Source organism: Nanorana parkeri, unplaced genomic scaffold (assembly GCF_000935625.1).
Source record: "Nanorana parkeri isolate BGI_ZX_2015 unplaced genomic scaffold, ASM93562v1 scaffold665, whole genome shotgun sequence".
NCBI classification, from domain to species: domain Eukaryota; kingdom Metazoa; phylum Chordata; class Amphibia; order Anura; family Dicroglossidae; genus Nanorana; species Nanorana parkeri.
In genome coordinates, this window is record NW_017306933.1 from 791,522 (window position 1) to 814,927 (window position 23,406).

The 23,406-nt window shown below is 42.2% G+C and overlaps 1 protein-coding gene across 1 annotated transcript in view; it reads left to right on the forward strand.

Moving 5' to 3' along the window:
* FUZ (fuzzy planar cell polarity protein) overlaps positions 1-23,406 on the forward strand; it is a 66,868-nt gene that overhangs the window by 36,090 nt on the left and 7,372 nt on the right. Inside the window, exons 9-11 of the mRNA XM_018563445.1 lie at positions 1,759-1,838; positions 6,937-7,035; positions 10,800-10,805. Of these exons, the coding sequence (XP_018418947.1) occupies positions 1,759-1,838; positions 6,937-7,035; positions 10,800-10,805 (185 nt within the window). The remainder of the gene's footprint in view (positions 1-1,758; positions 1,839-6,936; positions 7,036-10,799; positions 10,806-23,406) is intronic.

Genomic DNA, 23,406 nt, shown 5'->3' on the forward strand with positions numbered 1-23,406 from the left:
ACAGTTCTACTATAAGCTGATGGTCGCTAAAGCGACCATCAGCTTATAGTAGAACTGTAAATGCCAGGTCCGTACGGCATACTGAGCTGGCCAGCTGGAAGCACTTTTGTAGCTCCGTATGCCGTACGTCCTTGGCAGTGAAAGGGTTAATACCCTGTTTCCCCGAAAATAAGACCTAGTACTAATTTTGGGAATTGCTAAAATATAAGACCTAGTTGGGACCATTCCCAGGGCCAGTGGTGGCATAAGGGGGAACTTGAAGAGCCGCGGTTAGAGGAAGCGAGGTGGCACCAGGGGGAACAGAGCCGCATAAGCCGATGCCTCCTCTATAGCGCTGGCTCCTGTCACAGGCGGAGTGATATCAAATGCACTCCGCCTGTGAGGAATCGATAGTGAAAGTGCGCTTCACTCATTCTGGCCAGCGATTGGTTAGCAAATTGCACTTGGAAAGGTACTGACTGCCCTGATCACCATATTTTTGTACATGAATACATGTAGACTTTTCTACATGAATAAGTGTGGATTGTTGTACATTGAAAAAAAAAAATAAGACCTAGTGTGTTTTTTTGAGCCCCCAAAAATATAAGACAGTGTCTTATTTTCAGGGAAACACGGTAGAAGTAACTGTGAGTACTTTTCCATAGTACCCATGCAAGATGATGCACCGCTTCTTTTACTGCACCATCTGAGAACCGTGGCGCTCATCCTTCCTTTTGCTCTCCGGGTCATAGTGGTGCACCATGTCTAGTCGCTGATGACCGTTCCCTATAGTATAATCCAATCTTCACACTGTCTCAAGAACTGGGTCGCAACCTCTCCACGGTGTTGCTTGTGCAGACCAGTAAGCTGTTTTTCATAAACCTCCCGATTCAACGGCACGTTGTTCTTCAATGGTGCAATGGAGCATCCATGTTTCTGTCCACATGACTACCACTCGATTAAAGTCTGGGCGATGTATTGCACATAGTCAAGCTATCCAACAGGCTATGTAAATATGCTGCATTGCGCAAGCTTCTCTCTGTTCCAGTTCCCGCCTAATTTTATAAATTGCTTAAAATTTTTGATTCTCCCTCGTATATAATACATTTTTTTGCAGTCTCTATGCTCTTTATGTTTGTTTCCATTTCAATCTAAAAGTATTTGAAAATGCAATGGGCAGTAGGAAATGGTGTTTTGTGGTAGGGACTAGAGCTGCAGCTAACGATTATTTTCAAAATCGATTAGTTAGCCGATTATTAGGTTCGATTAATCGGTTAATCGGATAAACAATAAAATAAAGTTTTAAAAAATGGCTCCAGTGATAGGACTACTAGTTTGTATTGAGGTTGTAGTCCATCACAGGAGCAAGCTTGGAGCGGTGGAAGTAAAAAAGAAAAAAAGATAGTGTGGTGTGCAATATAGTGAAACGGAAAGTGTAAAATTATACAGCAATGAATGCAGAATGGCACCGGCTATAGAGGACTACAAAACCCAGCAAAAGCACATTATACAGCGCAATGCAGAATACCGCCAGCTATAGAGGAATACAACAAATCCCAGCAATAGTACTGTATTTTTCCAACTGCAGACGCAAACTAATTTAGGGAAATCTTGCCAATGGAGTCTTAGAGATGTACTGTAAGCTGGTGGGTGATTTAAACCACTGATACAGTCCCAGCTAATATGTCAGTACTTGGTAGAGTTCCCCTGGAAGGTGTGATTACAAATGTGGTTCTTTTTTTCCATGAATGTCTAACAGCTGTCTCTGTTTTATTGTAGCATCTTGCTGGTCAATCGGGATCTCAATAAAAGCTTATATACTGTGCAAGTTCATCCTATGGAAGACATGCAAAGATCAGGTGAACAAACATTAGTTTTCTTTTAAGATGATGTGCCTGTTTAATAACCTCATTAAAAACACCAGCTTTGCTAAGATGGAAGCCAAACCTACATAAGTAAATAAAGCCTGCTGATGCATTGCTTTGAACTGTTTGTAGGTATTCAATTTAATGTACTTTTTAGAATATTTTGCTGTTTCCACTCCTTATCTTACCTTTTAACTTTAACATGCCCAGCTACTTTAATCCATTTTAAGTAGTGTTCTTGTGCTTCTGCCAACTTGCTTCTGTAACTGATGTGAAGCATCAAGTATTCTTGTGCCCTGGCTTGCAATGTATTCTGGCAGTTGCAGGACCATGTTGCTGGGGACCTACTGGCTACACCAATCTGAACTACATTAAAACTTAAAGTGATATTAAAGCTTTGGGTTTTTTTTTAGATCAAGTAGGCCCACCTTTTTTAACTCTTCAGTCAAAGTTAAACATTTTCTGTTCCTCGTTTTCGAGTGGGTCCCTGCAGTGCTCATCACCCCCTGCACAGGTGCCCCCATCAGCTGAGCAGCTGCTGTGGAGGCACCCGTGCATGCTCGTGCCCGCAGTAGCTGTGTACGTCCACGCCCCTCCTCTTCTACCTAAAGGGTGATTGACGGCAGAAGGAGCCTATGTGTCTTCTGTCCTCAGTATCCTCCCCCTGCAACCAGGAAGTTTGGTGAATGAAAGATTGCTTCGGGACCAGCGGCGGTGACAGAAGTGACACAGGTAAGTGTGGGGGGGAGACACAAAAAAGGTACTGGTCATTTTTTATGTTAATGCAGAGAATGCATCAAGGTAAAAAACAACCAGCCTTTAATACTACTTTAAAGTGGACAGTACTCAAATGTTTAACATAAAGCTATGTTCCTAGCCTTACTTAAGCGGGGAATATTGAATATTAAAAGGGCTGGCCACAGGTATTTGTTTTCTGACCACATCTCTTAAAGCTTGGTGCCAGGTGCTTGGAATGTGGTCCTTTGTTTGCAAAACCAGCTGATGAAAAGGTGCATCGCCACTCTGTTATACAATTAAAATGGTATTTTATTTAAGCAACGTAGCAAGTTCTATGCATTTTTTGACAATATGGCTCCTTCCAAGATGGCCCTTTACCATTTACAACTGGTACATACAATATCCAGATTGGAATGAAATAGCAACAGTTGTATAAAAAAAAAAAACCAAAAAGAAACAGCCTTAATAACTCTTAAATGTAACTATGGGCTTAACATTGCATGAATGACAGCATAATAGACTATCTTGGAATTAATATAATATGCATTTTAAAAAATCGGTAACACAACAAAAGAATAAACCAGAAAGACGAATGAATATTCCATCTACTGTTTAAACATAGCTTTGTTAACATGAAAGCAAGGCAATTCACCCAAATCTTGAACTCATCTAAAAAGGGCACTGAAGAAAAAAACTATTACATTACAATTACATAATGCATACTAACCCTTTAATGCAGTTCACAATTTCTTGCAGTCCTCTGAACAATCCCTTTTGCCTTGTCCATGCGGCCATTTTGGTAATGGCATTTCGTGATCCAGAAGCAATTTCCTTATTTGCTAAGCGAGCCCTGATTGAATTGGCCATTGGGTACCTCGTTTGTATTTTTTTTCTTTTCTGCTTGGTGTAGAAGGGGTTAAAACTGTGGGGCTTACTGCCAACATAATTTTGCTGGGTGAAGTGGCAGGGTGACAAGTCATCTGTGGCCTCTTCCTGCCAGACAGTGTCCAGGAAGCATCTTCTCTTATGCAACAAAAGCAATGTCGAAGTTTGACCCTTGATGTGTTCCTACTGCCCGTCTACAGTGGTGCTTGGTTATCTCCAGCTCCTCGACCCTCTGGTCTTGAGTGTTGTCAGCCATCTATCAGCTCGCAGGTACCACGAGTACTCGAGACCTATCCTTCATGATCTATGCCTGTCCGCCTCTGAAGCGTCTTCATTGACTGCTTTACCTGATCGAGAAGTAGGGCATTCCGGTGGTTCTTTTAGTCTTGGATTGGCCCAGAGGAGCATGGTATGTCGTTAAGACTTCTAACACTGTGGGCTCTGCTAGACTTTCAACATCTGCTGTCCCAAGGACTGATTTACCACCTTACTTTTCGGTTGCTAGCTATAATGGCATGGCTGTTAAAGCTCAGGTTCTAAGGGACAGGAGAATCTCAGAGTGTTAACACTTCAATGCTAATGGCTATGAAGTCTACTTCCTGCAAAGTCTATCATTTAGATAATAAAACAAAATCTGCGCTCAGGATTTAGTACATTATCCTTGTGATAAAAAGCCGCCATGAACACAGAAAAACAATCAAATAAAAAATGCACAGCTCTGAATATCTCATTCAGTGAGGAAAGTATGAGTGAATCATAATAAAATCAGAAATAACACACAGAGCTCTATAATAGTTATTTTGTTATTTCTGATGTTATTATGATTCACTCATACTTTCCTCACCTAGTGTGATATTCAGCGCTGTGTATTGTTTATTTGAAAGTCTACCATTTGCTTGGGGTGAGTCCTGGTTCGTTCACCCCACGAGTTTCTCCATGGGACAAATTCTTTCTTTCCTGTAATTGGGTCTGGACCAATGGTTGGCCCTTAGGTCCATCAAGGACCTGATCTCTGTTCCTGTCATTCTTTTCCAGAGAGAGCTGGCTTCCTGAACTGGCCAGGAAGTTAGCTCCATGTTCCCTCGCGGCACTGCCGGTATCGGGGATAAGTATCGAAGCATTTCAGCAAGTACGAGTACACGCCCAAATACTCGGTATTGGTGTAGTCCTGCTCTCTGATCTAGAGTTTTCTCCCATGTGGCTCCTCTGGTCAAATCCCCTCTGCCTTTACTGCATTTAAATCTGGTCCTTTCAGTGCTTTAGAAGCCCCTATTTAAACCTGACCACAAGGTGGTCTTTCTTGTTGCTAGCAGCTCGAGTGTCTGAACTCTGCAGCTTTATTTTGAAAGAAACCCATTTTGGTCCATTAGGAAAGGTAGAGTTTCTTCCTAGGTTGGTCTCTGCAGTTCATCTTAACCATGGCATTGTGCTTCTCTCTTTGTGTTAAGCTCCAGGATAATTCACTCCACTGTCTAGATGTGGTCTGGACTCCAAGTGTATTTCTGCTGCCACTTCTTCCTACCACAAGACAGATTATGTTTTTGTCATTCCGGATGGACCCAGAAAGAGCAACCCAGCTTCTCATTCCACCATTTCTAGATGTTTCAAACAGAACCATTCTTCAGGCTCATGGTCTCAAGAATCAGGTTCTTTCATTTCAAGTCGAGACTCACTCCACCAGGGCTGTGAACACTGCTTGGGTATTTTAGCATCAGGCCTCTGTTTGCCAGGTTTGTAAGGCTGCCACTTTGTCTTCAGTTTACATTTTTTCCAGGTTTTACCACGTGCATGTTTGGCCAGTTGAACTGCTTTTGGATGTCCTGAAGGCTTAAGGCTTCCAGTGTCCCTCAATGGATGTGAAAGAAAATGATTTTTGTACTCCCCATAAAAATATATATATTCCTTGGAGTCCATTGAGGGACATAGGTCCTACCCCCTCTGTCTTTGTGATCATGCTCCTAGCGCTGCTTTGCTACCAAACTGAAGCATGGTGGTAGTAGGAGGGGTTTTTCCAGGGCCAGGCTACATTTTTTTGTTCGCCAGTGTCCAGTCCTCTTGTCTTAAAATGACTTACCCTAAGTAAACTGAAACAATCCCAAACAGGGCTTTCCCACTGTGGTGCCAGAATGCTGCTCCGTTCAAAAGATATAATCCTCTGCTGCAGTCCACTGGGAGACCATCATTTCTGGGTGTGTTGATCTGCTTGGTCACCTGCTGCACCTAGTAGACCTCTGCATTACTACAGGACACAGTAGTGACAAGAAGGTCACAGGGAGGAACTAAGTGCTGCAGTGGACCCAGGAGCTCAAAGTTACTGAAAGTGGCAGCGTTTGGGCAATGGGAAAGTAAATATCCCCTCTAGTCTTTTCCAGGTATACCTCCTTGGTATGTTTTTTTTTTTTTTTTTTTTTTTTTTTTATGGGCAATTTTTTATTTAAATAAGACCCCAGCAATGACATAAGTGTTACAGTGACATGAACGATTGAGAGGTTCCCAGTAAGGTTACAGAAAGCAGTAATAATTCGATAGACAATATAAACCTTTCTATTGTAATAAAAAGACTGAATTGACACATTTTCTTAGTTGAGGGATTAATTTTTTTATTCCAGTTTTTGACAATACTTCAGTTGCATACCATCAGTTAATAATACGCACCTGTAGCAATTGTGATTCATATATTGTATATTTAAATTACATGCCCTTTCTTCTTTACAATAAAACAGTTTGTGGGAGCAATTACTGGATCTTTCCTCAAATCAGCCCAAATAATCACAACTTTGGGCACTGAACTGCCAACTATTTTTTTCCTTTGCAGTTTCCTCCTTTTGCGTGCCTCCTTTCTTCCATTTATACAATTTTCATATGTTTAGTAGAAGTACATCTGTCAATGTGATGGCCATCAAAACAGCTATAAATATCCTTTTCTATGAAGGTAGCAACAGTTGCTGCAGAAACTTAATCGTTTACAACAATGCATACGTTACAGACGGCCCGGGATTAGGATACTGTGCATGTGTAACCTGGCACATCTACAACAAAGGACAATTTGAAAGAGCACAAAATCACCATTGTCTGGGACTACCATAGAGAAATTCAGTTGTGCAAATACCATAGCCATAAAATGGATTACTAAGTTATTTACAGGTTAGGGTAAGGTGTGGTGGGCTATCATCTATACCATCGTTTTTCAACCACTGTGCCGCGGCACACTAGTGTGCCGTGAGATATTTTCTGGTGTGCCGTCAATAAATCGTTAATTTCTATACATGCTTTCAGAGCAGAAACTATTGTTCTTTATGGCTTTTTTTTTTGACCTAAACATTTTAGGTCAATTCTGGGTTCTTAGTTCTTAAGAACATCAATCAGTATATTAAGATCATTTCTTCAATAAAACTGAAGTTAGTAATCACAAAAAAAAAGAGATTTTGGCCATGCAGGCTCACTTTTTGTTGTCTCTTTGTCTTATTAGATATGAAATGTATATTGGAACAGCGGCGGGAAGCTCTTCGTTCATTTTATGCTCTCGCCATGTCACGCTACTTCCATCCAGAGCACCATGATGGGAAAAGTAAGTTCTGCTTGCAAAACTATATATGTTTAATACCAACTTTGATGTTCTACAAAAGAGAAAAACTGAACTATTCATGTACTATATGTTTATTGGCTTTTGTTTTATCAAAAAAATATATTACAAAACAAAGCTACATCTTATTTTTAAGAATTTGTAGAACTACAGCAGTCTAGTGACACAATAATGACAAGCATTATATGCACACATGGACCATTCCCCCACCCCCCAAAAAAAGAACCTAAATCTATGACCTGTCATATGTATATGTCATATGTAATGACATGCATATGAGCTGTCGTTATCAGGGTTATTCACAAAAGGATGAAGGCAGGAGAAGCTGGAATATGTGGTGAGGATTCCAGCTTGACATAGAGGCAGGGGCCTCGAAACGCATAGCGCTATCTGAACACACTGAGCACCATCTTCACAGACGGCTCTGAGCATTCAGCTGACTCCACTACACCGCGGTACCTTTTGTACCTATTTGCGGTCTCCCGTGCAGCCCGATCCGCTGACATCCATTCAGCATACACCTCACAGCCCCAGCATTTTACCATTCTTGCCAGCTGAAGTCCATCTAGGCACGCACCCATCCGCCCCTCTTTCACCCCACCCAGTACCCTGGCTAATTTACATTTTATACAGGGATTACAGAGGACCTCTTCCTGAGACAAAGTGACACCTCAAACGTGAGTTTATCCATAGAGTAGTAGCACTCTTTGTGAGACCGTGCCTTGTAGACCATAGATTTTCCTCACCTCCCTCCAACTGACAATACTGTCCCGTAGTAGAAGGTTTTGTTTAATGTGGCCTGGTAGAGCCTGCAGGGGGGTGTGGACAACTCCCGAGAGCGTCCATGGGTGTACCAGATGCTGTTAAATAGGAGTAGTTGTATAGTGACCGGAGTCATTAAGCCAGTCATGTCGCAAAATGAATTCCAGATTATAGAGGCGTATATTTGGCAAATGGACCCCCAGATGGGATCTCGGCAGTTGAAGTTTAGCCAATGCTATGCAAGGTCTTTTTCCCCTCCAAATAAATTTGGTGAAGGCTTGATTGAGGAATTGTACGTCTTTGTGTCTAAGGAGAAAGGGGATAGTTTGAAGGGGGTAACGGAGGCGTGCAAAGCTGATCATTTTGATCAGGTGGCACCTTCCTAGTGCTGTAAGAGGGAGATGTTGCCAGGTGTTAAGTTCTTGTATAATATGTTTTATAATGGGGGAGTAGTTCAAGTTATACATTTCCGTTGCTGTTTTGGGTATATGGATTCCTAGATAACGAATGGATTTAGATTGTATACGAATAGGGTAGCTAGACAACCATGGAGGGTCACCTGTGGGCCGGGTGGGGGAAAGGTATAACAATTCACTTTTATCAATGTTGATGCTAAGGTGCCAAAATTATTTATATGGTCGAGGATACGTGAAATTTGTGTGTCGGGATCAGAAAGGAAGAGAAGTATGTTGTCAGCAAATAGCATCGATTGGATATGGTGTGGTCCTATTTTTATGCCTGTGAATAAATCTGAACATGACAAGTTTTCGTGCTAAGGGTTCTATGGCCAAGTTGAAAAGAAGAGGGGATAGGGGACATCCCTGGCGTGTGCCTCTGTAGAGTTTGAAGGGTGCAGATAGAAAGGTGGAAGTGAATATTTGCGCGTTCGGGAGGTGTAAAAAGTGGAGACAAAATGAAAGAACATTCCGGAAAATCCCATATGTTGCATAACCTTTCTGAGCCATGACCAGTTCACACTATCGAAGGCCTTCTCAGCGTCCAATGCCAAAATGGCTAGTGAACGCTGAGAAGAGCCGGATAGCCGAGCATGTTCCATGGCAGCTATAGTCTTATGAATATTAACAACAGCAGATCTACCAGAAACAAATCCCGATTGTGCAGGTGATATAATTTTTGGCAAGACGGTCGCTAGTCTGTTGGCCATAATTTTCGATAGAAATTTCACATCTTGGTTCGAGAGAGATATTTAGGGGCGGTAGGATCCTGGCATAAGGGGGTCTTTGTTGGCTTTCGGTAGTAACCTGATATATGCATTGTCAAACGTAGGGGGTATTGGTGATTATGCAAGATATGATTATAAAGATCAATGAGAGCAGGTGAGACATCCTCAGTAAGTAATGTATAAAATTCGGACGAAAGCCCATCCGGTCCTGGCGCCTTCGCTCGGGCGGAGGACCGAATGACCTGCTGAAGTTCTGGAAGGGTCACCTCCGCATTTAAGGGAAGAAGGTCCTCTTCTGCCAGCGAGGGTAGATCCACAGATTGAAGGTACAACGTGCCACCCTCCGTATTATCCGTCTGGGGCCTATACAGGGTCTGGTAATAAGAGGAGAATACCTCTGAGATAGAGTGGGGGTTAGTGTGGATGTTACTCTCGCTGTCAGCCAGTTTAGTGATACGGGAGGAGGTGTTCGGGCCCCGAGCAAGGTTGGCCATGAGCTTACCAGGTTTATTACCGAATTTAAACAACTCCACTTCCTTACTAGATCTAATAAGTGATTCATACTGTTGGATCCAGTGGTCGCAGTTTTGTTTAGCCAGGTTATCAGGAGATGGGTCTAATTTAAAAGGCAGAATATGCCCTCCGAGCCAATTGACAGTTGGATTTGTATTGTTGCAAGGTTAACTTTTTGCGGGAAGAGGAGTACGCCAGTATTCTACCGTGCAAAACAGCTTTAGCCGCCTCCCAGTACAAGACTGGATTATCTCTATGGTCGTAGTTACAGGAGGCATACTCCATCCACCAGAGTCTGAGGTTGTCCTGGAAGGTGTCGTCATGGAGCAAGTATGAGGGGAACCGCCAAGTCGAAGGCGTGGTCGGGATGTGCAGATTGGTGAGGGTCATCGAAACAGGGGAGTGGTCAGAGATGACCATGTCCTCGATTATTATGGATGAGAGTCTCGTGAGTAGTTTTGGTGGGAGGGAGGAAAAGGTATATGCAGGAGAAAACATTGTGGGCATGCGAGAAGTGAGTAAAGTCACGGTCTAACGGGTGTAGATGGCGCCAAGCATCCTCTAGACTACAATTGTGGATAAATTCGGCTAGGTGTACATCTCTAGGATAGGGTGTTGAGCGTGCAGCACGTGGCACAGCAGTTCTATCATCAAAGGTTGAGGGGACTGCATTAAAATCACCCCCCATCACTGTATAATTGGCGGTGGAGGGTTGCTGCAGTCAAGTATGTAGAGAGAGCAGAAATCTGTGATTGTCTGTATTAGGCCCATATATATTCCACTATGGTGGTACCGATTTTGAAGTGTGGTGCAGGACCAACGACCTTCCTTTTGGATCCGCTTTATGTTGTAGGATGGTGCAGGGGAGAGATCTATTAATCAATAACAAGGTGCCAGCAGAGCGGCCGGCTGCTGGGGCTCCCAGGACTGTCCCGACCCAGTACCTTCGCATGCGAAAGAAGTCACTTGATGAAACGTGCGTCTCTTGAAGGAGCGCTACGTCCGTTTTGAGTTTTTTAAGATGTCTTAGCACTCTGTTGCGCTTGTTAGATTTAAGCCCCTTGACATTCCAGGACACCAGCTTCAAGGGGGGTCCCATATGGAATTGTGAATTGGAATAGTTGACAGTGAAGTCATATCTTTCAAGGAGGAGATGCTGCTTGCCGCTGTCCCAGAGCTACGGCACCTTTCCAGGAGTGGTGAATGGTGAAACAGAGAGTATCCGTTCCGGCCCAGTTTTGTAGGGGAACCCCGTGAACATTCCCCTAGTAGTACGGTCACATCAAGTAAGACACAGGTCAATAAAAAAAATGAGGCAACCACGAAAAAGAAAAGAAACAAAAAAAGAAAAAAATGAACATGAGAACAAATAGAACAAATTTTTGTCTTGAGAGTGTGACTCCCTTTTTTCCCTGAGGTGGGTGTAGCGAACAAGCATAGGAAGCATCCCAAGAAACGCTGTTTCATCCTGTCAGCGTGGCTGGGATGCATTCTCCACACAGTTGTGATGGAAATTGCTCCGTCAGTAGATCAAATTATAAAGTCATAGTTGAGGAACACTGAACGACTCATAGTCTAGCTAAGCTAGATCACCCAGCAGAGCGAGTGGTGGCGAGTAAAGAAGTGGAAAGCCGGTTAAAAGGCGCAACGTATCAGTGTATACCATCCTGGCGCTGGACAGTCAGGCCTTTTTTCTTGCGTGGCAGGCTTTTGGTGGGTGATGAGTCCGGGCGTGCAGCAGGGTCATTCAGTGATTTAGCATACTGCATGGCTTCCTCTGCGGATGTGAAAGAGCGAGACTCGCCATGAGGGGTCACGATGCGCAGAATGGCTGGGTTTGCCAGGGAGAATTTAAGACGCCTGTCCACCAGAATGTGGCACGTATCCACAAAGGCCTTTCTCTGTTTGGATACCTGGGCCGAATAATCTGTGAATACGAGTAGCTTAGTTCTGTATCCGCTGAGTTCTGTATTGCCGTAGGATCTCATTTCTGTCAGCAAAGTCTAAATATCTCACTATCACCGGCCTAGCCTGCTGATTTGATTTTGGCGGTCCGATCCTATGCGCCCCTTCCACCCTGCATGGTGACTGGAGGCCTAGCGCTTTCGGGATGACCTGGGAGCAGAAGTGCAGGAGATCAGCTGGCGGAACAGACTCAGGTAGGGCTATAATGCGCAGATTATTTCTGCAAATACGATTTTCTAGGTCATCCACTTTGTCAAGCAAGTAGTGAATTTGTTTGTCAGATTCATCATGAACGTGCATGCGGTCTTCTATAGCGCTTATTCTGGATTCAGCCGCTGTAATGCAGTGTTCCTGAGTCTCTATGGCTAGGGTCAGGTGGCTCATATGATGTTGCATCAGCAATAGTAGCTGCTAAATCCGGTTTTAAATGTGCGGCTACTGCTGCAGCTAAGTGCTGATAGTTCAGATTAGTGTCCGGAATAAGTGTAGGTGACTCACCCATAGGCTCTGCTGATGGAAGATGTGAGAGCTCTTCCCGATCCGCCATCTTGGATGGATCATGCGGCTGCCCCGAGTCGGTCAGCAACGCGCGTCTAGTAGTTGTATTGCGGGTGAGGAACTTATCCATCACCCGGTCCAGACGTCCGGTGAACGACGTGGCCGAATTGCTACGGGGAAGAGCAGCTTTGTTCAGTGTTCCGATATGTTCGTTAAAGAGCAGGTTCACACACCACTACACCATCTGGCACCGGAACCGGAAGTCTTGACGCGTTTGTGATGCATTTTTTTCCCCTGGATGATGCGACAATCAATTCTGTTTTGTTTTATTTTGTTTTGTTGCGTTTGCACTGCGTTTTGATGCGTTTCATGCAGTTAAGATAACATTTTGATGTTTTTAGCTCTATTAAAAACTGTTGAGTCTTCCTAGGAAGGACATTTTTAAGTTTGGAGTCCTGCAATATTATGGCCAAAGTTTGTTTATGATCCTATGTATGGCTTGGAGTTAATATTGGTTAGTATTGTTTATCTAGTTGAAAAAATGGCCCAGACATTGTCATTTTTAAGTTTAAAGAGGAAAAAAATACATTTGTACAATTACCGGAAATCAATATCTCTGCATGTGACAGTGAAATGTAACGAAAATAAATGGTGAAAGTATCAATCACAGCCCAGTGTGTCATTGAGCGTTCATTTATGTTAAACGCACCCACAGTAGCCAAACGAGCACTCTAGTGTTATAACCATAAATCTGGAAACTTTTTTGTAATACGTGTATGGGTGACCAATATAATAAAATCGCCATAAGTGACATCAATACGGTGAGCAGAAAACAGTTGAAGTATCCTAATCACACCAAAATAAAAGAAAACGTGGTGAAAATCTAAATATTATACACACACCTATATAGTGTCATATTACACCTATAATAAATATACCGTGCAACTCAGTGCGCTCTGATTCTTTTCTGAATATAGAGGGTTAAATATCCAGAATGATAGTAACAGTATAGCAAGCAGTCCTTTCAAAGATTAGGTAGTATGCATGAGATGAGGTTAAAGCGGTTACTTTCCTTTTTTCAATGCTGCCTGGGTGGGTAATCCATTCACTCCCTAGACAAGTGTCCAAGAAAAACGTATCCAACCAATCGATGGCCCAGAGAGTCTGGGGAGTCCTGAGAATTCAGTGGTCCGTCGCACTCTTAACTCTCCAAATCCAACGATCCGACGATCACCTCTCACTGACCTTTTATTTAAACTAATCTAATTAGTTTAATTAGTATCACATGGTGCATCACATTTTAGTTAATTCATGGCATCGTTGGATATGACAACCAAATCCTAAAATGCTGATACTATGATCGATCCATTTATGTAGTATATCCTATGAAGCAATGATTCTCATAGAGATGTGAATCTATTGTTTAAGCTGGCAACATGTGATATTAATTAAACTAATTAGATTAGTTTAAATAAAGGTCAGTGAGAGGTGATGACATGACTCCTTTTTGAAAAAGTTAATGAACAAAACTAGTCAAAGGAAGATCTGTCCTCGCCGCTCACAGCTGAGATTCTGTTAACGCTTTTAAAGCTCTAACAGTTTGTGAATTTTGTAAGTGCATTTGTGTATTTTTAACAATTAAACATTTTGAGTTACTGCACTTAGAGGGTCCCGCCTCCTTTCTCCATTTTTTTCCTGGGATTACTGCACTTAGAGGGTCCCGCCTCCTTTCTCCATTTTTTTTCCTGGGAGATATCAACAGGTTTATGCCGCCAGTCGGGTGGTGAGTCCCCAGAAAAATCGGTATGAGAGGAGAAAATTACGTCGGATCGTTGGATTTGGAGAGTTAAGAGTGCGACGGACCACTGAATCCTTAGGACTCCCCAGACTCTCTGGGCCATCGATTGGTTGGATACGTTTTTCTTGGACACTTGTCTAGGGAGTGAATGGATTACCCACCCAGGCAATTGTACACTGTATTTTTTCCTCTTTAAACTAAGATTGTTCATCACAAATATTGAATTAACATCTACTCAGACCGAGCGCAACTTATTTGCTACACAATTATATTCACTTTTACACATTGTTGCGGCTGGTCTAATTAGCTATTTAGATACTCACTCCTAGCGCAGTGATTTTTGTATTACTATTGTCATTTTTAAATACTTTATTTCTGTTGAGAATTTCCCTAGACTTGATAAGATATTTTTTATGCCTCATTAATATGTTATGTCTTTTTTTATTAAAGACATTTTGTTTTCATGATTCTACTCTGGATCACATAATCATGGATAATGGTATAGTTTAGGGATGTCCCGATACCGATACTAGTATTGGTATCAGGGCCGACACAGGGCATTTTCACGAGTTCTTGTACTCGTGAAAATGACCCGATATTGGCCCTATACATTTTTAAATCGGATCGGCTGCCTCAGGTCCCACGCTTGTGGGGACCTGAGGCAGCCTTCCGGGGACCTGGCAGTAGCTGTCTTTTGACGCTGCCTGCCAGGTCCCACGTCTCCTCCTCCTGATTCCTGGTGCAGGCACTGCTCGAGGCAGCCCCACCCTGCCTCAACACAGTCTCGGAGCGGGCACGGACCGGCACCCAGCTCTGTTCGGCTCTCTACGTGCCCATAGAGCGGGCTCAGCACAGCACCTGTCGGTGCAGGAGAGACGCAATAGGCTGCGCTGGAGAGACCAAATAGGCAGCCCTGGTGACATCTATACGCAGCCCTGGAGAGACTCCATTGGCAGCCTTGGTGGGATTTGGAAGCAGCGGGGTGACATCTGGAGTCCAGATGGCACCAGGCTGTGTAAAGATCTCACTAGGCTGCGTCCAGATTCTGGACGCAGCCTGGTGAGTTCTGCACACGCAGCCTGGTGAGTTCTGCACACGCAGCCTGGTGAGTTCTGCACACGCAGCCTGGTGAGTTCTGCACACGCAGCCTGGTGAGATCTGCACACGCAGCCTGGTGAGAAACTGCCCTAAAGTCATTAGTCTGTATAGTTTTAGAAAAAAATGTCATGTCCCTTTAAGAAAACGTATTGCTAATTGGTATCGGCAAGTACATGAGGGAAAGTACTTGGTCTTGAAAAAGTGGTGTCAGGACATCCCTAGTACAGTTTCAATTATGTTTTCAATATTGGCTATATGGAAGATTTATTTTTCAGCGGGGGTGGTGATAACAGTTTTTTGAAAATAGAAGTTGTCAGCTTTTTTCTAAAATGGGTAATACGCTTCAATAATGCTCAACGCTAGACTTATGAAGATGCTAATCAATTACAGTCCCAGTTTATTTCTAATTGCACTAGATTCACCATGAAGCATAATTGCTAGGAAAAAGTTCCAAAGCAATGGGATTTGGAAGCAGCGGGGTGACATCTGGAGTCCAGATGGCACCAGGCTGTGTAAAGATCTCACTAGGCTGCGTCCAGATTCTTCACTAGGCTGCGTCCAGATTCTGCACGCAGCCTGGTGAGTTCTGCACACGCAGCCTGGTGAGTTCTGCACACGCAGCCTGGTGAGTTCTGCACACGCAGCCTGGTGAGTTCTGCACACGCAGCCTGGTGAGATCTGCACACGCAGCCTGGTGAGAAACTGCCCTAAAGTCATTAGTCTGTATAGTTTTAGAAAAAAATGTCATGTCCCTTTAAGAAAACGTATTGCTAATTGGTATCGGCAAGTACATGAGGGAAAGTACTTGGTCTTGAAAAAGTGGTGTCAGGACATCCCTAGTACAGTTTCAATTATGTTTTCAATATTGGCTATATGGAAGATTTATTTTTCAGCGGGGGTGGTGATAACAGTTTTTTGAAAATAGAAGTTGTCAGCTTTTTTCTAAAATGGGTAATACGCTTCAATAATGCTCAACGCTAGACTTATGAAGATGCTAATCAATTACAGTCCCAGTTTATTTCTAATTGCACTAGATTCACCATGAAGCATAATTGCTAGGAAAAAGTTCCAAAGCAACATAAAATAATATATAAATCGCCACATTTTCCAATGGAAGCAAAAGTATAAGTATTCATTTCAATGCTAATGGTGATCATTTCAATAAAAGAAATGCTAATCAAGCTACTAATAACACTGCAGTCAAACAGAAACCAAATCGGGAGCTGACCCACAGATGGCTGCCACTGTAAGTAAACTGGCCATTCACTAGTAGGTTTCTGAGCGAAAGAACTTTCTTTACCACCAGATAATGCCATCAGAGACTTGACGAATGTCAAATGAAATTTTGTTTTATTTTAACATTAGAAAATTTTGGAATGAATGGAGTTTCCCGAACGAAAACCACATTCACTGTTAGAGTTTTGTTCATTCAAGAAGAATTTTCCATCCTGCTCCTTCGACTTTTTTCGTCACTATGGTCGAAATCAATGCTTAATTTGCTCCCTTAAACTAATAGAAAGTTGAGCGAAAGATCATATCTACTAGTGTATGACCACCTTAATACTAACAAAAATGTGAGTAACGTGAGGTCTAATAGAAAACTACCCTGTTTGGATATATTAGTTTTCATGTCTTAATTTTCAAGTTTGTGCTGCTAAGCTGTGTAATTAACTAGCTTTTAATAGTGGTAATTAAAAAAAGGAGGGCAGAGGGATGAATCGCTTCTCGGATACATTGATTGACATATGATTTTATCTTTTGCCTGCTGGAAGAATAGTTTCCTGCCAGCAGTACCCTTTCATCTTAATGCCCTCACCGAACATACTCCATCTCCCTCTCTGCTCTCCATCTCAGTGTTGCACTCTCTTCTCTTTTTTGCAGAAGAACTCATTCATCTTCTTTTTTTTTTTGCAGTGTTGGAGGCTTTTTACGTTCACATCCTTTATACTTTAATAGCTCATCCTTGACCTCCCACTCAGTGTAACACTAACCCGCTTCCTTTTTCCTTTGTAATGCTACATTCTCCACTTGTATATCTTTTTATCTCCCTCTTCATTGTCATGCATACTTTTGAGTGATTATAAGCCCAGAGCACACACCCAAAATGAACTGTCAAAGGGCACATATAAGCAAGGGTTTAATGCAAAAGTGTTGTTACACGTTATATTAATAGTTACTCTGTGCAAGATATTTTGGCAAGGTAGCAAGTTAGCAAACATCAATAGCACTTTTCCTTTCATGCATATTACTGCAATTATGTACCACTAAAACCTGTTCAAATTGTTTACCTGCCGAACCAGAAGTGATGTTCAGAACACTTCTAATTTTGTGATTGCACAGACATTTGCCATCCTTGTGAATCCAACTTGCACTTGTCTTTTATGATCATGCTAAATACATTGGGGGGAATTTATCATAGCAATTGCAACCGTTTGAACTTTCACAGGATATATTTGCACCAGATTTATCAAGCTAGTGTAATGTTGATAAATTAGGTTTAATCGACTCCAGGAAAGAAGACTTCTAACTTCAGGCAGAAAGCTTAACTGTCGCATCTTGAAGAAGTGGTCATGGGGACTTCTTAAGTTGTGATTGTTTTATTAGGTGATGCTCCAGTTTCAGACAGCCCAGAACAAGTGCAGATGAAAACACGTGCAAAAAAAAAGCAGTTGAAAAAGTAGTGCAAGCTCTGAAGAAAACGGGTCCAAAACGTGTGCAGTTGGAAAAGTAGTGCAAGCTCAGGTAAAAACAGGGGCACATGTTGAAAGACAGATATGCAAATTAAAAAAAAATGATCTAAGAGGCTAAAACTGGCGCAAGTGCTTTAATAAATTCCCCCCATTGTGCTTGTGTGCCATCTAAGGCCCCATATTTTGCTAAACCCCAGTTGCCACCTTGCAGACCTAAAACGAGGAAATCTACTACATGCATTCATCAATGCGTTACAAGCATGAAGAACATCAGTGCTACACAAAGGGCAAAAATGGTAATGTTGCCTCTTGTTGTTTTAATAATACTTAAGCTGCCCATACACCTTGTGATCATCGGACAAAACTTTTCGTCCGATGATCGAACCCTCGTATGATTTTCGTTTGGTGGCCCCATCCTGCCCCGATTATCGCAAGGTTCAATCCGCCTGTAGTGATAAAAAAAAACCATCTGTATGAATTGCAGTAATCGGCCGCACATATTTTCGTTTGCGCATGGGCAGTGTTAATCCTACGAATTTTTACGTACGGAAACACCACCAACCTTGCGAAAATCATGCAGTCAACCGAAGTTTTCTAACCGGCTGGATGGTCAAAAGTCGATCAATTGTACAGTATTTGCGGTTGTACACTGCCCATCAAAATTACGAATATCGGACAATAACGCGATTGCATACGAAAATCGTCCGAAAATCTTAAGGTGTACGGGCACCTTAACTATGACATTTATTAGTTGTCTTGTAAATGGTATGCTCTGACTGTGTGTGTCCTTAGATTGTGTGTGCGCCCTGTGTGTACCTTCTGTGCTGTGTGTGTTTTTAGGCCATGCTTGTCCTGTCTGCTCTGATCATGCGCCCTAAATCATTTGCTCTGTCTGGAAGATTTTCCAAAAAAGCTGAAATTAACTGATTGAGCAGAACTGAAAAAAAAACAACAAACAACAATCTCCTTTTGTGTGCTGCAAATCCTCTGACAGCTGGAGCTGAATCAACAGTTTCTTGTTATTACACTGTCATGGTTGTTTTGCTTGTAGGATGAGGATCTATGTGCCACTCCCTCAGCCAAACCTGTTAACCAAGATCGTGGAGAAAGAACTCAAATCTGTGTTTGGCCCTTGCTTTGTTTGGAGCTTTTACCTGTTGAAATATCTATGCTAGGTTGTTAATACCCTGTTGGTGGTTGCGTCAGCTGCTGCCACTAATAATAATGTTAACCTATTTAAGTGAACATGTCATTCAACTTCTTGGCCACCCCCACACTACCTGTCAGTCTCAACAATGACCACATCATCACAAAGACAATAGTCATCCCCTGCAAGCCCTACCTCTTTTCTAAATCCAGAGACTGTGCATGCACAAGGGTCACATATATTGTCAGTAAAGTATTCCCATCTTATTCCCTACCGTGCTGGAGATGGTGATGTTTCGATATCGGCTGGAAACTCTTGGGTCTGTTTATGCCACCATTCTTTGACGAAATGGGAACTATATACAGGACATTTGCCATGACAGTTATTCAATAAAAAAAAAGAAAACCCACTACTTTGTAAATTATTAGACTTATCTTAAATGCCAAACAGAATAACTGGAAAATGATTAAATTATGATTAGATTGCATGTCTCAGAGTTTACGATCTGAGACAGTGATAAAAAAAAAAGATTAAAGGAAGAGTGTTCCAGTATAAATGGGAGCTGCAGTACTTTTTCTGAGTAGTATCTGATAAAATTCACTGTATAATATGCAGTAGCTGGACCAAAAGAAATATCCATCAAAGTGCGGCCTGCGGATGAAGGGGAGACTGCCTTTGTGGCCCGTCCTTGGACTTAAAATCAGGCATGTCAAACCCATGAAAACTAACTTCTGCCTCAGCTTGAACAGGATATATAGTGGCCGTACATCAGTCAGGGTGCCTATTCTGACCCTGTGTCCACCGCCAAAAGTGCCCACAAGGGGCATGAGGGCATTAGAACTAGACCACAGAGCGATGGAAGAAGGTGGCCTGGTCTGATAAATCAGGTTTTCTTTTACATCATGTGAATGGCTCGGTGCGTGTGTGTTGATTTACCTGGGGAAGAGATGGCAGCAGGATGCACTATGGGAAGAAGGTGAGTCGGTAGAGGCAGTGTGGGCAATGTTCTGCAGGGAAACCTTGGGTCCTGCCATTCATGTGGATATTACTTTGACATACCACCTACCTAAACATTGTTCCTGATCAAGTGCACCCCTTCATGGAAACAATATTCCCTGATGGCAGTATCAGCTTTTTGCAGGATAATGTGCCCTGCTACACTGCAAAAATGGTTTAAGAATGGTTTTAGGAACACAACAATGAGCTTGAGGTGTTGACTTGGCCTCCGAATTCTCTAGCTCTCAGTCCAATTGAGCATCTGTGGGATGTGCTGGAAAAACAAGTCTGAGCTATAGAGGCCTCACCTCGCAACTTACAGAACTTAAAGGATCTGCTACTGATGGCTTGGTGCCAGACACTGCAGCATGCCCGTGGTATCTGGCACCAGATCTAGTGGAGTCCATGGCTCGACGGGTCAGGGCTGTTGTGGCAGCCAAAGGGGGACCTACTCAATATTAGGCTGGTGGTTATCATAATGTTATGTACATGTTATATATACGTGTGTGTGTGTGTGTGTATACTGTATATTTACACACATTTTCTACACACTTCAACCATAGGTTTAAAAATTTAAAACCTATGGAGATAAGGATTACTATTGACCCAGAGCCGTAATTTCTATTTAACCCATAATTATGTTACACCCTTACAAGTTTTTCGACCAAGGAGATAACCTTTATAAACATATTAGCATATTATTTATCTCTGTGATAATTAACCAGTCATGAACCCCAATCTAAAAAATATTTTATCCAGGTTCCTTGAATGTACTTCATAGCTTTTGTTAAGTGTTTGTTTGTTTGTTTAATAGCTTCACAAAAATTACACAGAATGGGAAAAAAAGCCTATATTTTATCTAACAACCTAACTAGGCTTTGTTCCAGAAATGTACACTGGGGAGGTGGTTTGTTCTTTGTTTTTGTCTTTTAGTATGCATAGGAAACAGAAAATAAAGATAATATTGCCAAAAAATATCCCTGTTTAGAAATTGACATGGGATTCTGCAGGGGGGACCTATCCGAATTTGGAAGCCTTTTTCGGAACCCCCTTGTGAAATGAATACGGGGGAAAAAACACCCCGTGTTGTTCATTCACAAAAAGTTTGACAAAGTACATAAACACAAAGTATATAAATCCAACGTCAATCTTGTCCAGCAATGTAGATCTCTCGTCAGTCTTGATGAATGACCTGCTGACTCAAACATGACAACCTGCATAGCTAACTCCTGTTGCAAGTGTCTCAAACCCCCATCCCCCCACCCCCTCCTCGCTTCTGGAATGTAGCACACATTGCAATGAATGGCACCACAGCAAACCACAAATGGAGCAGATGCATTGCCATGTGTTGCCAAAACGCGTGTTAATGCACATGTATTTGTACAGTGCCAATGTGTGAATGGGGAGTAATAGGATAACTACAGTGAGAAAGTCTTTCTAGAAAAAAAGCATGCTCCACTATATAAATCCAACGTCAATCTTGTCCAGCAATGTATATCTCTCGTCAGTCTCGATGAATGACCTGCTGACTCAAACATGACAACCTGCATAGCTAACTCCTGATAGCAAACCACAAATAGAGCAGGTGCATTGCCATGTGTTGCCAAAGCACGTGTTAATGCACAAGTTTTAGCATGTATTTCTACAGTGCCCATGTGTGAATGGGGAGTAATAGGATAAATAGTACAGTAAAGCCCTTTTCAATTAAACAATAGATGTTTGGCAAATCCTGTTTGGTTACATTTTCACATGGGCAAAAACCACTGTGAGTGAATAAGGAACAACTATAGTATGTATTTCTATTACAATGCTGATGTTATGATAGGACAGTATATGTTGGGACTTTAGAACTCCTCCTTTTAATAAAAAAAATCACACCAGCATAAGTGAAGAGTTCCTTTTGTTTTTAAAAAAATTGGATATGTGTTGTTCTGGTGTCCATAACTAATACCAAACGTACTGGCAAATCAAGAAGCCTGTAGCTAAAATGTAATAAGGGATATAAAGGTTCAGGAACTCAAGCTGGTGAAACACAGTTACATATTATAAACTATATCAATAGTAAATTCTCATGATATATTCTGACACGTCAATTAACTGTATTTATGGACCAGGGTGTAACTTCAGAAGGACAGCAACCTTCCTTATTTGTTCTAGGACAATATAATTGGGTAGCTTGTAAATATAGTGATGTGTACATTCATATAATGAGTAAACTATATTGCCCAAGCATATTTGCAGTAGAAAGTACTAGAATCAATGCTGGAAGTTCCCAATAGAAGTTCAATGTATTCTAGGCAAAAGTTCAACTTACTATAATAAAATATTTAATGCAGCATTGCATTTGGAGTAGTACCTGAATGGGAAACAAAGCAGAATAATAGTGCACCCACCTAGCACATTGTCAAGGATATTTATTAGATTAAAAACAATAATTATTGTTCTCACACGTGGCCCAAAAAGGGGCCAACATAACATTGTTTATGCCGGAGAAGAGTTTGGGGGAGCTGTCAGATACTGTGGCCCGTGGTATGAGGTGATAAAGTCGTTCACGCTTGTTCAGCCCCGAGCAGATGGAACACTCCCACGTCCTGAATTGTGTAATCCATGTTTTACTTTATTGGTTGCTAGGCCAAGTGTTTCAGGGAGTTGCACCTTTTTTTATCCTGGCATATTATACTAATAGAAGTACTTGTAAAGTCTATTTGGTATAAATTAAATTTTTTATTATAAATAGTGTATTGAAGAGCAAATATTCGCCATGAATTGGGGGAAGGAAAAATGTGACCTCATAAAAAGATGTAACAAGTAATATGCATTGTAATAAATATAACATGAAGGATGATTGTTGTACAAGAATCAGTAGGTGGCAGCAAAATACTTATAGAGATGCACAGTTTGGATGCATAGGACTCATTTCACAAACCTTTTTACACAAGTATGAGGCTCTTTATTTAAGCCACGGGACTGTCATTTGCAATCTTACTGGACTCCACTAAAAATTAACTCTCACTTTTGACACACTTATAGCAGCTGTGTCCTGTCATTGAGTTGTACAGGCAGCTGCACACACCAGGTTTTACTCCTGGGCACATGTTTCTGCGAGGACGTGCAAGTCCATGTTTTGTATCCCAAAACCAACACATTGAAGGGCTGCCTCTAATAACTGTGATAGTTGCCAGTGTGCTTATGTCAGTCAGCTCTCGACCAATCTTTCAAGCCTTCAAATGGTTGGTGTCATAGCTGGTGACATGTGCAGCACCATGGCAACTGCAAATCCTAAAAGCGAAGAGGGTAGCCAAACTAAGGCCCTCCTGCTGTTGCGGAGCTATATGTCCAATAGGGCAGGGGTCAAAATTTCAAGTCCTGAGCTACTAGCAAAGCATTAAGAGTTACTCGCCATCAGTTGCCCACCTAACCCCTACCCTGCCGCGGCCTTAACTCCGCCCCCAAACACACCCTCTTAAATAATCTATTTCCCCTGCCTGCCCCCCCACCATGTAAAGTAAAACAATGAAGTCCCCTCACCTGCTTGTCTTTCTGCAGGGAGGAGGCGAGCAGGCAGATCCTTGATGATCTAGTGTGATTAGTAAGGTCTGCTGCAGACCTTACTAATCACTTCGTTTTCGACCCGGAGCTCAGTGAAGAGCTGTGGCTGAAAGAACAGAGAGCCCAGCAGGCTCTCCGTTCAGGCTCTGAATTTCCA